We start from the raw sequence: 17,692 nt of genomic DNA on the forward strand, positions 1-17,692 counted from the left end.
GATGTTCCATGAGAGAATTGAACACGTTGAGATTAATTATCATTTCGTCAGAGAATCAGGAGATATTACTACAAAATTTGTGAAGTTGAATGATCAGCTTAGATATTTTCACCAAGTACCTCATTGGTCCTCGTATTAGTTACATATGTAACAAGCTCGGTACATGTGATCTGTATGCACCGGCTTGAGGGGAGTGTTAGATTATATTATAGATATGTAAATAAGCATAGTCCCACATGGAATAGGAATACAGTATGTATTGTGTATTGTTATAAATAGGGGTGCTTGTATTATAGTTAAAGTACATCAATAATATAATTTTCCCGTGTATTATTTCTCACAATTTCTAACCATCCCATTTCTGTCCATTCATCACTTCTTTTTTTAATAAGGCAATGTCCGGGCCATTCCTTTCCACGCAGATACAAAAAGTAAATAGTTTCCATTTTGTTCCACTCAGAAGCAACAAATTAAGTCATCAAGTATGACCGTTTGAATTAAAGATTGTAATTTCGTCTCTGTCTCTGCCAGGAGGATTTATGGTCGTCCCAAGTACACCAGTTTGGAACTCAATTTGCCAACAAATTTGACGTAGATAAAACATGTCAAGATAGTTGAATCCCAACTTACAGCAAATAACAAAAAAGATAAATCAAGCACCAGAGTTAATAATTAAAGTATTTATGTTCCAAAACTAGGAAGATGGCATGTTCTATTATAAGAAATGCTTTTATGTCCCAAAAGCAAGCTGTAATAGTAGGAAGCTTGAATTTTTTTTTGATAAGGTAAATTGTATTAATCAAAAGGGAGAGAACTCCCGTATACACGAAGTATACCAAAATGTAGAGAATTTACATCAGAACATGATTCTCTACAAAAGACGCCCAATCTTCTATACAAGTAGGTGCTAAATGAGTGCACCAAAAAGCAATCAAAGATAAAAGACTATTTTAAGATGTGAAAAAAGAGACTCAATCCCCTCAAAAGCTCTCATATTTCTCTACCCCCGTATTATTCACATGACAGCTAACGGGGCGAACTTTCACGCCTTTTGCTTTCTTCTTCTACGGAAACTGGCCCAGCTATATAACATTTCCTTTACAGTGCTTGGCATCACCCATTGAACACCAAAAAGATTCAGGATTGCCCTCCAAAAACCCGAGGACACAGGGCAATGCAATAAAAGGTGATCAACTTCTTCCCCTGAGCTTTTACACATGTAGCACCAACTAACAAGTGTAATTCTTCTCTTTCGAAGATTTTCAGCAGTCAAGATCACTCCCCTCGCCGCTAGCCATGCAAAAAAAAATACCTTCGTGGGCGCCCTAGGAATCCAGATCGAGGAGTATGGAAAAGTGGTCTCCTCTCTCACCAACATACTCTGGTAAAAGGACTTTACGGTGAACAAACCATCGCCGCGCAAACCCCATCTCCAATAATCACAAGATGGTTGGGGCATGTCTTGCCCATATAGAAGTGTAAACAAATCTTGGAGCTCCGCAATCTCCCAATCTTGCATGTTTCTTCTAAATGAGAGGTCCCATACAACCCCCCCTTCATGCTCCTTACGAATCTGTTGGACCATCAATTCCTTCTGGTTTGAAACTCTGAAGACGTGGGGGAAGGAGACCCTCAGAGTATTCTCTCCACACCACCTATGATTCCAAAGGCTGATTCTCCTTCCATCTCCTACCATGTAAGTGATGTTGCCATTGAATGTTTCCCAATTCTTCATGATGCTCCTCCACATGCCACACTCGAAAGGTGTTGTGATTGCCTTGGTCCTCCAGCCCACTCCCGTGGAATCGTACTTTTCTACTATGACCTCCCTCTATAGAGCATGTTCTTCTACCCCGAATCTCCACAGCCACTTCCCCAATAAAACTCTGTTAAATACCCTAAGATCTTTTACTCCAAATCCACCCCACTTCTTTGGGGAAGTGACTATCTGCCAATTCACTAGATGAAACTTTCTAGTTCCATCCGCCGCATCCCAAAGAAAATTACTTTGAAGTCACTCCAGTTTTTCTGTAATGCTCACCGGTGCTTGCAACAGGGATAAGTAATAGGTGGGCATACTCGATAAAGTGCTTTTAATAAGCACTTCCTTACCGCCTTTTGACAAATATCGTTTCTGCCAGCCTGCTAATCTTTTTTCAACCCTTTCGATCACTGGATTCCAAACCGTAGTATCCTTATGTGAAGTGCCCAATGGGAGACCCAGGTAAGTAGTGGGAAAGGAGCCCACCTTACATCTGAGAACATAAGACAAAGCATCAATATTAGCAACCTCACCCACCGGGAAAATCTCACACTTGCCGATGTTGATTTTGAATCCTGATACTATCTGAAACCACTGCAGGACCTGCTTCAGGTAGATCAACTGATCCATATCGGCATCACAGAAAACCAGGGTGTCATCCACAAAAAGCAAATGAGAGACTCTTCGGGCACTGAGCACCCCGATCGGAGCTGAGAACCCTTTCAAGAAGCCTCCGCCCACCGCACGATCCATTATTTTGCTCAGAGCATCCATCACTAGAATGAATAGCATGGGGGATAGGGGGTCACCTTGCCTGAGACCCCTGGAGCTGCCAAAGAACAGGTATACTCCTCTACTCTCCCTCAATCCTCCTCTCCCTCTATTTTTTGGTATACTTCTTGTATACAGGCATGTTTTAGCCCTTTTGTTTAATGAAATTTTATTACTTGGGAAGAAAACTGCAGGAAACTTGAAAGAATATGTATCTATGCCAGAAAGCTAATATGAAAATCAAGAGTTATCATATTATGAAGGACAATAGCATCGAAAATATTATACCCCAAATATAGCTCAGCTCCATGAGTATGTTGGAAAGCAAGCCACCAGAGGGGTTTTTTTTGGGGGGGGGGGGGGGGGGGCGATCCTGAGTAGTATTGCAGGACACAAGTCCCCTATTTTGGTAGCATAATTTCAGTGTAGAACAGGTATACTCCCTCAATTTCATCCTCAATTTCATTTTATGAGCAATGTTAAAAAGAGAGCTATTGAAAAGAGAATTTAACACAGAAAATAAACAGTGAAAATACAACGTGGACATCTGCAAATGTATCTCAGATTTCCAAAAGGGGTCATATGCATAGAAGATTTGCGGAGTTTTTATAGAAAAGCAAGGGAGTAAACATAGATTATTATAAACCTCGAAATATAAAGCTCATCAAGAAAGGCTTAAGTAATTCGTGGTGGGATGATATTAATACTTCAAGAATCTAAGCTATATCTAAAGGAGGTGTAAATTTAATCACTTCCACACTACGCAAATCATGTTTTGGAGGAACATTGATGCATGGGTCATAGAAAAAGTACTAGAAGCAAAAGGGTTTTAATGCTAGCACTGAGATGGAGGTGAGAAGGAATAGGCCAAGTCTTTTATTTGTTCCTAACAGCAAATTAAGTCAGAAACCAGTGTCTAGAACATGTTAGCATCAAAATAAATATTTTGGAAAAATGTCAACAGAAACTAGATGTATAAGTAGAACAAAAGTATATAGATGAATGTACTTATATATGCATAAAATTTACATAGGTCATAAAGTCATGAAAACAGCAAACTAGAATTGCTACAAAGTAGCAAATTCTCCAAAAGAGAGAAGGAAAAAGAAACCTTGAATTGGATGATACAGTCCTCTTTGGTTGGTACACTCTCATCATCTTCTGAATCGGAAGAGGACTCAGACATATTGCCATTGTCATTAGCTTCTTTTGACTTCTCTTTGCTATTTTCTTTTTGTGGAGCTCTGACTGTAGATTCAAGTGCTTCTGATCCATTTAGCTCAGATGATATTACTCCTGAAGAGGCTGGGGCTGGTGAAGAAACAGCAGTCGTAGCACCAGCATCCATTAACTTCTTTTTTACAAGATCCAGTGCAGAAGATCCTGGAACAACTGAAGATCTTAGAGTTGTTGCATCACGACCACCTGTATTAACAGCAGGAATGCTCAAACTAATATAAGAAGATCCTTTTTCAGTTAATGCATTAGCATTAGGCATTGACGTTGATTGACCCTGCAAAGCATCAGCATCATGCTTCTTTCTCAACTCTGTCACGTCATTAGGAATTTGCCAGCTGCTTAACTGGGTAAGAAGGCATACAAGGAAAAAAGACATTAGAAAAAGTATTCAGTTACGTTTACCGTCTTTAAACTAATTCACCAAGAATCAATGTCAGAATGTACAACTCAATTTCTCATTAAGGAAGATTTGAAGGAGCGCGGGTATGGTTGCCAAGGAGATTCAGACGTTTCTGGATTTTGGTGTAGTTGTGGTGGAATTGTTTTTGATAAGAAATTGACTGGAACAAAGAGAACTTCTTTATTTTGTAAGTACATAGTAAAAGCTATCCTTTTTGTGAATTTCGTTTTTAAATATATTATCGTTATAATCTTTTGTATCAAACAATTGAAGAAATATATCAAAAAATCATAACAAAAAGGTTTTAAGACAACGTAGGACAGCTCTTAAACAACCATTTTGGAACATTCTCTACTTTTATACAGTTGCTGCTTTCGTCTCTGCTAAACTTCATGGATACTAAAAAAGTTTACTGTTATTGTGATTCAAGAATCAGAAACTGAAAGTCAAAGAAATCAGCACTTCACTGTGCTTCACTAAACAAATATTATTTATACTATTTATCTAAAAAGTAGCCCAACTAAATACTATTTGAGCATAGGGCTGAATGTTGTACTACAAGATACTATTCAACCAACATTTGTAAGGTCTTCCCAGTAGTAAAAAGGTCCAATGTGATAAGGTAATAAATTTTCTTGAACAAGTTTGGGCATAAAACCTGTATACAAGGGGTATACAAAAAAGTAGAGTACATAAATATATGATTCTCTACGAATAACACCCAATCATCTAACAAAGAGGAACTTCATGGGTGCACCAAAAAGAAATAAGGGATAAAAGGCTACTTTTCTATTGTACAAGCCCCTATATTATTAATTTATTGAGTGTAACAAACTACAAAAATCAAAAATCTTTTGTAACGAGAACAAGTCATGCCTTGATTCACATTTTATTTAACTAACGAACAGTCTGTCAAGCTTAGCTCGATCAACAGTGTATATAGCCATTACAGTTTTCTTTGAAACAAAAGATGGAGTTTTCTAAGAATCTCGGCCTTGTAAAAAAGATGGTAAAAAAAAATAGAAATGTCGTAACCGTATTATCTGACCCGCCCATTTGCTAGTACTAGTTATGTCCAACATAAACCTCCATATGCATCAGTCTATAAAATTAAGAATATACCCACTGCAAGTTAGCTCGAATAAGCAAAGTGACAGTCAAGTGAGATTACACACCTAAATATGGACAATTAGATATCTGGGCTCAGCATTCTAGGAGAAGGGTATAATAGATGAATATATAACACATCGAACTAAAATAGACCCTTGTGGTCCAACCTTCTCCGGATCCGCGCATAGCAGGAGCTTGGTGCACCGGGCTGCCCTTTTTAGTTGAAATGGAAAAGTGCTATGAGAGTGTTGGGCGATAGGAGTATAACTACCTACCAAGGTGCAAGGCAACTTCTATAGAATGATTGACCAGCAACTTTACAAGGCAATGGCGTAACCAGGAATCTCGCCAAGGGTGTTCAAACTTTAAAGAAGTCAATAATTGTTTTTCTCGATGAATGGTGCACCAAAATTTTTATATCAAACTACGCAACATTTAGCTAAATAATAAAAACACTTGTATGAACTATAAATTTATAAATCAAAACTAACATTAAAAAACCACAATAGAAATTTTACTAAAGTAAGCATAAAACAAAAGGAAAGAGAGTCGAGAGGGTTTGTAGTATGCAGAGAGCTTTTGTTGAAGAAATTTTTGTAGAGCTTGACTTTTAAATTACAAAATTTGTTTAAGTAGCAACTTTTAATTTTAAAACTACTTTTAAGATTAGTTATTTGTTTTAACACAAAACTTAAGTTTTAAGAGTTATTTATTAGGAAATTTTTTAGATTGAAAAGAGTCAAATAAACCTCATACGGTGGTCTCTGTTTAGTTCTGGCAAACAAAATGGCCAAATAAAATGTTTAGACAGGGATTTGAGCCTGTGAACAACACCTCACTTTGAACACCCTAGACCACTGGACTGCCTCACTCAACTATGTTAAAGGTGTTCAAAATGTAAGATATACCCATATAAAGTAGTATTTGATCTATATAAACAGAATGTTCGCTTGACTACCCGTGGAATAGTGGGGCTATGCCACTGTTACAGGAAGTGAAAGTTAGGCCTCAAGGACCAACACATCACAAGATGAGTCTCACAAAAATGCAAATGTTAAGATAGATGGCACTAAATACAATATTAGACAAGACCATAAATGATCACACCAGAAGGCGCAAGCAGCACACACAGAGGATAGGAGACAAGATTGGTTGAGATGGTTTGATAATATCCTACATTGACCTCAACATGCATCTGCCCGTAACTACGAAACTATGATGATTGAAGGGGAACTGGGGTAAACTTAAAATCATACAAAAGGAACTTGATGGTTTGGTAATATCCTACATGGACATGAAAATGTATCTGATAAGGGAGAAAAAGAACACCCAATATGATTTGATAGACTATTTCAGACCTCAGGCCATTCTATGCCAAAAGATGCATGCCAAATGAAACAAAATTAATGAGAGTCAACCTCTTTGTAGGGCAGAGAATAAGGTGATTGACCATACCTTTGTTTTAGTGTTATAGTAGTATTTTTGTCCATCATTGGTAGTAACCAATGCCCAATCTGTACCAGCCAACTTTTCCCTGATTATAGGTAAACAAGTTGGAATGGTTAGTAGAGCTGGTAAAGCTTGCTTCAGCATTAATAGATGCTTGCAAACAAGAACCGCAGAGCTCAAGTAATATTTGTTTATGAAAAGAAACTTTCATAAAAAACAAGTAAGAAAGCAAAAAGGAAAAAGAAAACTTAAAGATCAAGTGATAAACTCATCATAGAATTGATTTACACAATGAAACATGGGCGGTGAAACTCCTAAGGACTAACTGCTACTCCAACAAGAAAAACATGGTAATATTCTGACATCAAACGGGCATGAATCCAAAGTGAAGTATACTCCTTACTGATGTTCTGCCCATCTTTTTTTTATCTTTTCCGATAAGTAGGGTAAAAATTAATTAATAGAGTACCAAGGTGGTACAGCAACAACTGTTCTGCCCAAATCTTTCTACGATAGACACCCTTCACGAGACAACCTAGGCTTACACTGTTAATCAAATCTCTTGTTAATGACACTATTAATCAGTTCTATGATGAAGAGAATTGAACTCCATGTAATCCTTCATTCTAACCTCTGTAGAGACACCCGTACCAGTATTGAATAAAGGGCAGCCTGGTGCACGAAGCATCCCGCCTTTATAGATGAAGAAATTGGCTTTATAATCAATTACAGCATATTGTTGTTCACGTCATCACGAAGAACAATTAATGAAGTTTGATGTGTGTGCTAATTACTGGCATTGATCTAAGAAAAGCAAAAGATGAAAGCAAATCTCGGTTCAAGAGGTACAGTTGCTTAAAACTTGCTCTAAGGATCTTGCTGAACTATGAAGTTTAACACTACGCTTTGATTAACAAGGAATAAAAGCTAGCTAGCTATTGCCTATTATTTAAGGCTTTACCCTTTAGCTGAACATTCTCTTTTGCTTGGTAGTATCCAGGTTGAGTAGTCCTCTATTTTAATTTTACTCCATTTGATTTCCAAATAAACTGTTCTTATCAACACTGGAATGCATGCATGGCATACACCCTCCTCGAAGTATTGAATACAAAATTAGATATGTTCAGTTGTCCACATAAGACTAAAATCTTTGTGTGTGTGTGCGCGCGTGTGTGTGTGTAGGGATAGGTAAGTAAGAAGTTGTAATAATGAGTTTCGGCACTAAGATGGTGCAGTGTATGTACAAGATTACAGTTGCAAGAACTTAGTCCCTATGTTAAAGAAGATTTATATAACTTATTGCAGCTAATAATGCAACCGAAGAAAAGTTCAAAAGATTTTAGAAAGACAAATGTGAAGCATACAATGACCGAAAAGAATTTTTTTTGATTGTTTATAAAGATTGAAAAGAAATTTCAGACCAGAACAAGATGCAAACTGATAGCACAGCCAATGAGAAACATCATACAATGGAAAGAAACAAAAGAGAAGCATCATATGCAGACACTCATGAATCATGAAGCCTAAGAATCTGAGAATGCAAGGAGCACAGATTTCTCTGGAAAACAATGGTGTATTGAGCTCATTGACAGATCCCTGCTGGCATATTATCAAATATCATCCATTTACAAATAAAGATGGGTAGTCTTTTCCTATAGGATAAAAAGGGCTAGTTGCTCCAGTATAATTTGAGCAAACTTGCAAGTGTTCACCAACATAAAAAAATGGCAAGTTAATGAACTCCCAGCTAGCATATAATGTTCGAGTAAAATATTTACATTCTCAATATGCATGTTCCAATAGATCACTTGAAGAACATTGCATGTATACGAATATGCTTAAGCAGTCGGACTATGTAGAATAAGTCATCAGATACGAGGGTGCATTCACACAAACATAATGAATTTATTTAGAAAAACAAAATACAATAGTACGGGTCAATAAACTTATTATTACTATAGAGATTTACCATGAAACGGGAGTTAGCTGCGCAGCGACTTTGGCCGGCTGCACCAGAAGGGGAAATTGTCAGGTGCTATTGTAGACAGACATGCATGGATGACTAAAAATGTGTGAATAAAGAAGACAATTACTCTAATAAATAAAAAGGGCAAACAGTGACAAAGGTAGGCGACAGCCAGATTATTGTAGTTAAAATTCGTGAGCAATGTCGATATAGATAATGGAACTGAAATTTCTAGAACCACCCTGTAGCCAAATTAACCATAACCAAGCCAAAAAATGATCATCTCAACAAAAGTTCCACTCTTGCTTCTTCTAAACAACAGTAGTCATCACCAAAGAAGAAAATAAACTGTGGACAAAGAAACACATGTTATCAAGAATACTCAAAAATCACAACCAGATGACGTGAATGAAAGCATATCACTTTTGCTTTTATTGCATGTAAAACAGTCAAGGATTTGGTGCTTCTAAGATGACCATAGACCACAAATTAATTAGAGATTTTTTTTTTTTTTCAAAAAACAAGAAGCAAGAGGATAAGTTACATGACCTTTGAATCGTTCAGAAGGGAAGAAAGATTTGCAAGTAAAAATGGCCAAGCGTATACTCCTTGTACAAAATTTTCTGAAGAAGAGACATTTATCAGAAAAGAATCAGAAGTAGAAAGACTAATGCTAATATAAGAAGTGGAAAGGGAGACAAGACCTCTTGTTTCTTTATCATCTTAGTTTCATCAAAAGAGGGAACTCCAAGGGAAGAAAGTAGCATCCTCATGAAAGAAAGAAGATCTAGAAGAGCTATGAGTTAAAAAATTAATAGAACTATCAGCTAGGTAACTCATTTAGGCAGCGCCCTGACCTACAGGCCTAAAAAGAAATCTAGTACTCTACCAGATTGCCATTACCCATTTCCAGATGAAGAATACACCTACTAATTAAGCATCTGCTTCACAGTCGAAGACAGAAAAGTGATATTCATACCTCTCCGCTAAAGCCAGCAGGTTTCTCATAAGTAGATTCTCCAGTCAAAGAATTATAGTAGTATATGGCTCCTGTTTCAGTCCGGTGAGCAGTCCAGGCCTCCAGTTGTTCACTGGTTGGAGCTCCTTCTTTAGTGTCAGCATCATTTACATGCTTAGCGCTGTCTGAAAAGGGGAAAAAAGGAAAGGAAAGGCCATATGCTGTGAAATGAAGAATGGATAAATCGAAAGGATATCATTAAAGAAAAGATTCAGCATACCAACTCCAGGAGGTAATTCTGGCTGCAACCCTAAAGCAGGGATTGACTGGGTAGCAGTAGTCGGCACTCCAGGTGGAGTTGCCACGGAGGCGACACCAGGAGGTCGAGTGTCGGGCAATGTCGCTGAAGAAAGTGGTGCACCAGTAGCTGACAAAGGAAAGGGAACAGCAAAACCTGCGGGGTGTGATGGAAATGGTGGTCTTAGCATGGTAGTGACAGGTGAAGGCTGCAACCAAGGTCCCTGGTGAGTTGGAGCCATAGGAGAGGCAGAAAGATAGGGAGAGTATATTTGTTGCTGAACAGGTGGATTGGCCAGAACAGGAACAGGAGGCCCATTGGGCCTTAAGGATAAAGAAGGACCTCCAGGTGAAGCTGTAGCAGTCATGTTGGAAGATGAAGGTATAACTGGACCAAGACCAGGAGGACCAGGTGTAACAGGACTCCTAGGCACTCCAGCTGGAACCTGAAATTGAGGTGCGTGGGGCATTCTTATATTTGGAGAGCCCAAATGAGAAGTTGGAAAAGCAGCCGTCGAAGAACCAGAACTCATGTGACCAGCCTGTGAAAAAGACTGCATGAAAGAAGGTGGAAAAGTCATTGCTCCCATTTCGTGTGCAATGTCAACTCTTCTATTCTGCAGCTAGAATAAGATCAAACAGATGTGAAGTCATGATCAGTTGTTTGAATTGCTTACAATAGAAAAAGCTCTGGATTTCATTTTATATATATTAGACCAGCTAATCTTTTTACTTCAAGGGACATAGCTTTGTAATAACACATACTGGTTTCATTGTTTGATCAGTCTGCACCATTTGAGGACTTCCATTGAAAGACAAGTTCGAACCACTTAACGGGGAGGCTGCAGATGCAGCACTTCCAGGTATGAATGAGCTTAACCTTGCAGACACCAGAGGAAGAGGAGGCTGCAATGATGCAGCAGGAGATGCATTCTTTACATCCACTAGTTGATTAGGAGCAACAGGCTGCCACAAACCAATAGGTCTAGTCAGACACAAGTCAATCCCAGCAAAAAGTAAAAATTAAATTAAGAAAATAAAAGCAGTCACCTGAAGACACAAGGGAGAATCCTAGGAAAATACATGAATACGGTTTTTATAATTAGTGGGAAAGTTGATTGTGCAAATGATGACTTGGACCTCCTAACAAGATTAAGACTTTAATAATTCATGACCCCAATACAACAGTGCATCCCCCACACGTGCCAGCAGCAGAGGATGAGGGGAAGCAAAAAAGTAACAGATATTTCAGAGCAATCTTCTAAAGAAAACTACACAAAAGGACATTTCAAAAGAAAGCAACATATTGTCTTTAGAATTGATACGAACAAAGTTGCCAACTGCTTTAAAAGCTAAATCACACAGAAACACATAGCTTCATAGGAAAAATCACATAAATGAAATAGCATACTGCAATCAAGGACTTCTATTATTCTGGATCTGTTAAATCCTATCTTCTTAAGAGATGCACAAAATAAAGAGCAAAACCAATAAGTACCTTTTTATGGATTAGCAATCTTTAAATGTCCATGTAAAGTTTCTAAGTAATTTGATTTTGATAATAGACAGCAATTGTGCTCTTCCTGAATTGTAGAATGCACTTCTAAACCAAATGAAACCTGAGGTACAATGCAAAGGTATCTAGGAGAAATTCTTAAAACTTGTCATTTATTTCTTTCTTTTTGAAAAAAAAGAATCTCTTCTCGATATTTGCTTACTATTTTGAAGCCCATACCTTCAAAATATTGTTTTCCTGTATGAAGGACTCAATACACACATCCTAAAGTACACATCACGTTCTTCACAATGCTACATCCTACAATGTCCAGCTAACTTCACTTACTCTTACTCTGATAATTGCAGGATTACAGGTCAAAGATTCAACTCCAGCTTCAGGCTTTTAGCGACATATCCGTGTTAAATTTACCCACTGAACATTTACCTGGGTCTAATATACACACGTCACACAAACTTACCACTTTAATAGGGTTGGCCATGCAATAGAAAACAGTAGTCCTCATATGAACCTATCCCCCCACCACCACCACCAACAATAAAAAAAAAAAAAATACAGCCACTGACAACATGTAACACGTTCTGACAAAATGTATTAGCCAAAATGTATGGCGTAATATTACTGTCATCAATCAACAGAAACTAACCCTCAATGGTAGGCCACCGGAGAAATTGTTATCAGCTTGTGAAATGTTGTATGAAAATGAAGAGCCAACATTTGCAGACTGGCCGGGAATGGGAGGTTGGAGCGATGCTGAAGAACCTGAGGAAGTTGATGGAATGACCTGCAATGAAAGACAAGTAATTCATAGTTCTCTCCAGTTGAACCACTGCATCTCCAGAAACAAAAAATGTAAAAATTGACTAACAGGACTTGAAGATGACTGTTGAGAGCTTCCAGAAGGGACACTAGCATTCACATAAGAGAAAGAAGCCCGACCAGCGCTATATCCAGGAGGGGGGATAAATTTCCCTTGGACCGCTTCCTGAGTTGAATCTGCATTTGGAGTCGCAGAGCTTGTAGTTGGTTCTCCAGTTGCTAAACTCATACCAGATGTTTGTGAACTTGAAGACTGCATTTCCTGGGGCAGCCAAGCTGGGGATGCCATTTTACTGCAAAAATTACTTGAAGAAATAAAAGGTATGATCCTTTATTGCCGCTTCTTTGAGTTTTTTCTTCTTTTTTTTTTTTTTTTGCTTTCATCTATTTGGTTGAGATGTCGTGTTTTATTTCAAATTTAAAAGAAAAGAAGAGAGATGGAAGGAGAGAGAGGGAAGAACAGTTACAGGGAAAGGTTTTTCTTTCTTGATAAGGAAAGCAATATAAAGTTACAGGAAAAGATTAAGGTCTTCTTTCATAATGGAATACAATGACAAAGGAAATGCATGTCCACTTAAGAAGACGCTCCCTCTGCCGCAGGATGATGGTTACTCTCATCTCCCTAGAGTTAAACTAATTCATAGTATTTCACACCATACTTTTCAAATGCAGTAGTATGCAACTCATAATAGTTCCCAAGTAGTTTCCAAGTCTCTAAAAAAATAGTTTCAAAGAGAAATTTTTTTGATCTGGAAAAAATATTTTCAAAGAGAAATTAAATGTGGCTCACATATAAAATAAGGTCAAATTGACCCTTGATAGGTGAAAAATGACAAATTAAAATGGGAACAAAAGAATCGCCATATATTAACTCACTACTCGCCAATATCTCTTACTTTTGCAATTTCATAGTACTAGTTTAGGTTAGACGTATGAATCCTCTATATCCATTCCTTCTATTAGGGCCTATTTCATTCCACTAATAAACAATTAGAAACTACTCGCGTCACTTTCATTCATAATTTGAGAACCATAAGGGCATATGGCTTGGAGATGCAATATAAAGTACGTAAAATATAACAACAATAAATGTGGTTAGGGCACCGCTATTGGTCCAGTTAAACGACATTAAAATTTGAACTACTAAGCAAGTGAAATACAAAAGAAAGCTTTGTGCCTCGTTTTTAATTACCTGATCTCTCTTTTTCCTCTCTATCAATTCAAAATTGTTGTAAATTCAAATATTAAGTTCCATATCTAATATTTTATTCCTCGAGTCCAAATTAGTTGGGGTGTGCTACGTGAATCCTCTATATCCATTCTGATCAATTCAGGTTTATTTTTAAAAAATATGCACGAGGATGTTGAGATGAACGTGTGGGCATACCAGGAGAGAGATGGTCTGAAATGAAGGTATTCGGGACAAGGTGGGAATGGCCTCCGTGGTGGATAAGATGCGGGAAACGAGGCTGAAATGGTTCAAGTATGTGAAGAGAAGATGCACGGAGCCCCCAATGAAGAGGAGTAAGAGGTTGTCATTGGCGGGGCGAAAGAGAGGTAGAGGTAGGCCGAAGAAGTATTGGGGAGAGGTGATTAGGCAGGACATGGCACATCTTCAGCTTACCAAGGACATGACCCTTGATAGAAGGGTATGGAGGTCGGAAATTAAGGTTGAAGATTAGTAGGTAGTCGAGTATATTTCCTTTCCATACCAGTAGTTCTGTTACTATTCTCATATTTCCTTTTTTCTTAGATTTCTAATACTACCTAATGTTGCTTCTTCGGTTTTATTATTGTCTTATTGTTGTTACTGCTTCCTTTTCTTCTTTATTACTGTATTTCTTTTTCTGTAATGATGTGATTATGCTTGCTTTAGCCGAGGGTCTATCGGAAACAACACAACTTCTTTACATGCACAAAATAGGAGTAAGGTATGCGTACACACTACCCGCCTGAGACTACACTTATAGGATTACATTGGGTATGTTGTTCTTGTTGTATGCATATGAAATAGGTATTACAAGTACTCCTTTCATGTTACATTACAAGAGTAGAGAAATGTCAAGAAAGCCTAATTAATGCTTTTCTTTATCAGATCAGTTAATCAATGAACTACCTCATCTCGAACTAGTTGGAGTCCTACATATCCATTCAGTTTAATTCGAGCTTATTTCTTCCCAATACCGGTTATTAATCTATACTTTTAGCCAGCAGATCAAGAATTTTAAGTTTAATGAGTTCTAAATTAATAATTTTAATATATTAAATGTACTTTTTCAGACAAGTACTGGGTTTGGACCAAAGCTAATGGGTTAAAGGCAATTAAAGGGCTTTACCCAAATTTCACGAGCCCTATGGCTAGGGTTATAGTAACTATACTCAAAACATATGGCCATATGACGAATGCATATGTGTTGCTATCCAATAGAGAGAGAGAAAATGATAAGCGGAAACGTACACAGAGAGAGAGTGAAAAAACGAACCTGTAAATAGAAGAATGAGAGGAACTGAGCGATTAGTTTATATAATGGAGAGAAGACATGCAGAGACGATAGCACGCTGCCCGTTGGTTGTGTGTGTGCGCGAAAGAGATGTCGAGAGAGGAGAAAAATTGTGAGGGATCGGGGGCTTTGAAAGTAGATTGATTTCAAGTGTTCAAAGGATCGGGGAGTCGTTTGGTTTAATTTTATTGAGATTACTACACCCTAAAATCATTTAGCACAAGCTTATAACCAAAATAAGTCATTTTTTAAGCCCTTACACGGATTGACCGTATTGTATATAAATTAAAAATTAGGTAATTTCCTCAATTTTTCTTCTTTTAACTCGGTCGATTTTTTATTGTTAGTTGACATTCTATCTCAACTAATTTATTTAATATTTGTGTTTAAATAATAAAATAAAAGTATAAGTTCCTAAAGATGATCATATATGTTAATAGTATATAATAGCTCAATAAATAAATAAATAAAATAATATTCAAAAGATTAGTATAGTAGTTCTCCTTCTTAATTGCTTTATTGTCAAAAAAGTCATAGGAGTAGCGTTTGATTAAAAGGTAAAAAGATCGTTCAACTTTACCTGAGGACTTGGGTACGTGCATTGCATATATATTTCAGGTTACTTATTATAAAATTTATGTCGAGATAGTTTACCAACTATTGAATTTTTTTTACTCATCTTTTACTCATTTTTCGATACTGCTAAAGTTATAGCCTTATTCTATTGATACCTTAGTAATCACATAGGCATCCGAACTAGATTATTATTAATTTTTTTGCTCGATTGTTATTTTATTTTACTTATGATTTTTTTCTAAAATACTTTCTTTTCCTATTCTCTTATTTCTTTATACAGAATATATATTGATCAATTTTTTACCGTTGAAAATAATTTTACATTTAAAAATAATTATCATATAATTATTTCTTAATATTTAGACAATCAAGTGGACAAAATATTTGAGTATACTTCAAATTCTAAGTCCTTATTGTTCGACTCAATACGAATTATCATTAATTTTTCCTTTTTTCTTTAATCAAAAGTTTGACTTACGTGCACAATTTTTTACATGCCCTCTTAAATATTAGCCATAAAATTGTTGGATCAATTAGTTACTTTAGTTTCAGTAAAAACACACGTTAATTTACTCTTTTCTCATGAAAAGTAACATACAAGAATTATAATTATGTAACATATATAGTTCAAATAAGAAGAAGATTTAAGTACGGTAAAATTTCAATTGACTTTAAAGTCCTAAATTTTAAGATTTTCTATCTAGTTAAAATGGGAAAAGATTTAATAACCAATATTTTAGTCAATTTCAAAGTATTAAATATTAAATCAAGAGTTATCACTATCAAGAAAAAAAAAATTCACAATCATACACTTATTATTATTTTCCATTCTTTGTGAGAATTGTAATATAAAAATTAATAATGCAATGATTGTGAATGTATAGGATAAGTAATGCATGAAATATTAATTTAGGGATTAGTAATGTAAAAAATATTATGTTAACGAGAAATATAATAATACTTAATGCTATGCTAACAAAAAGTTTAGTTAATGTGATGATCTGATATGTCATTTTGAGTTTTAGCCTTCATTTATGTGTTCTGAGACCTCGAATAGCTCCGTTTAAATTTTCTCGATTTACGTGCACAGTGGGTCCATATCGTGATTTGGAGCTTGGATGTATGCCCGGAATCGAATTCGGAAGTCCCTAACTTGATTTAACGTGATTTGTTGAAAACTAGTAATTTGAAGGTTTAAAGAATTCCTAAGTTTGACCGTAGGTTGACTTTGTTGTTATCGGGTTTGGATTTCGGTTTCAGAACTCGCTATAGGTTCATTTCACTATTTATGACTGCAAATTTGATGCAAAACGGAGTTGATTTGACGTGCTTCGGACGTCCAGTTGTAAATTCGCATGTTCTTGAGTTTCTTTGAAATTGTCATTCATTTTGGTATTTGATTCGTAGTTTTAAGTGTTATTTTGGTATTTTGATCGTGCGAGAAAGTTCATATGATGTTATTACACTTATGTGCATATTTGGTTTGGAGCTCGAGTGAGTTTCGGATACGCTACGGATTGATTTTGAACTTAGAAGGTTGATGTTTTTCACTGTTGCTGAAGTGGTGTGTTGTTCTTCATGATCACGAAGCCACTCCCGCGATCGCGAAGGGTAACTTGGATTGGGGTGGTTTTTCTTCTACTCGAACGTGGAGAAGCAATTGCGAACGCGGAGCATCAGAGGGATTAACCTTCGCGAACGCGACCCTTCACTCGCTAATCGGGGTGTTTATCGGGCGGATTAGGTGTATATTTAAACTAACAGTTTGGCTTATCGGTTATCGGTTTATAAATGTAGTAATCCGCTAGCCAACTAATAAGACATTGGGCTAATTGATATCGGAATAGCAATTATTGAGCGGTTTATCGGGTTATCCATTAAGAATTTTTTTTGGAGTAAAGCATCACATCTGCTTTATCTTTGCAGTGATTCTGAAAATAATGGCCAATAAAAAGAATTCTCATTTAAAGTTTATTTTAATGAACATAAAAACAGGCGAGGACCTTTATAGCCATAATTCTTCCCCGGATGAAGTAAATGAAGCCCTTTGTATTGAAAACTGAACTAACTGAGTAAGATTAAAAAATTAAAACTAAACCCCAATAATGGCACTCTTCAAAGGTGAACAAAATGAGTAAAGCTAAAAATTTTTGACTTTGCTTTGTCTTTGCAAACCAAATTCATTCAAAGCTGGAGTGGGTGTAGTATTTGGGCAACGAGATTATCTTAACTGTTACATGCTTTAATTTCCTTCAATACCGTAATTTGTTACTTATCATTAGTTATTCTTATATTGAAATGTTCGACCCTTCCATGACTCCGTGATTA

General features: G+C 36.6%; 1 protein-coding gene across 5 annotated transcripts in view; it reads right to left on the reverse strand.

Annotated features, from left to right (window-relative positions):
- Positions 1-14,961, reverse strand: part of LOC104113706 (pre-mRNA-processing protein 40C) — a 33,803-nt gene extending 18,842 nt beyond the window's left edge. The window contains exons 1-9 of one of the 5 annotated variants that reach the window (XM_070199625.1): positions 14,771-14,961; positions 12,337-12,580; positions 12,115-12,252; positions 10,718-10,918; positions 9,936-10,569; positions 9,677-9,840; positions 8,701-8,738; positions 6,738-6,816; positions 3,645-4,115 (exon numbers count right to left, since the gene is read on the reverse strand). In XM_070199625.1, coding sequence (XP_070055726.1) covers positions 3,645-4,115; positions 6,738-6,816; positions 8,701-8,738; positions 9,677-9,840; positions 9,936-10,569; positions 10,718-10,918; positions 12,115-12,252; positions 12,337-12,576 — 1,965 coding nt within the window. In that variant the 5' untranslated portion in view covers positions 12,577-12,580; positions 14,771-14,961. Of the gene's footprint in view, positions 1-3,644; positions 4,116-6,737; positions 6,817-8,700; positions 8,739-9,676; positions 9,841-9,935; positions 10,576-10,717; positions 10,919-12,114; positions 12,253-12,336; positions 12,593-14,770 lie in introns of all 5 variants that reach the window. The other 4 variants (XM_070199623.1, XM_070199624.1, XM_070199627.1 and 1 more) reach the window with 4 other exon arrangements.
- Positions 14,962-17,692: the final 2,731 nt, after the last annotated feature.

The sequence above is a fragment of the Nicotiana tomentosiformis genome, chromosome 4, assembly GCF_000390325.3.
Source record: "Nicotiana tomentosiformis chromosome 4, ASM39032v3, whole genome shotgun sequence".
In the NCBI taxonomy this organism is placed as follows: domain Eukaryota; kingdom Viridiplantae; phylum Streptophyta; class Magnoliopsida; order Solanales; family Solanaceae; genus Nicotiana; species Nicotiana tomentosiformis.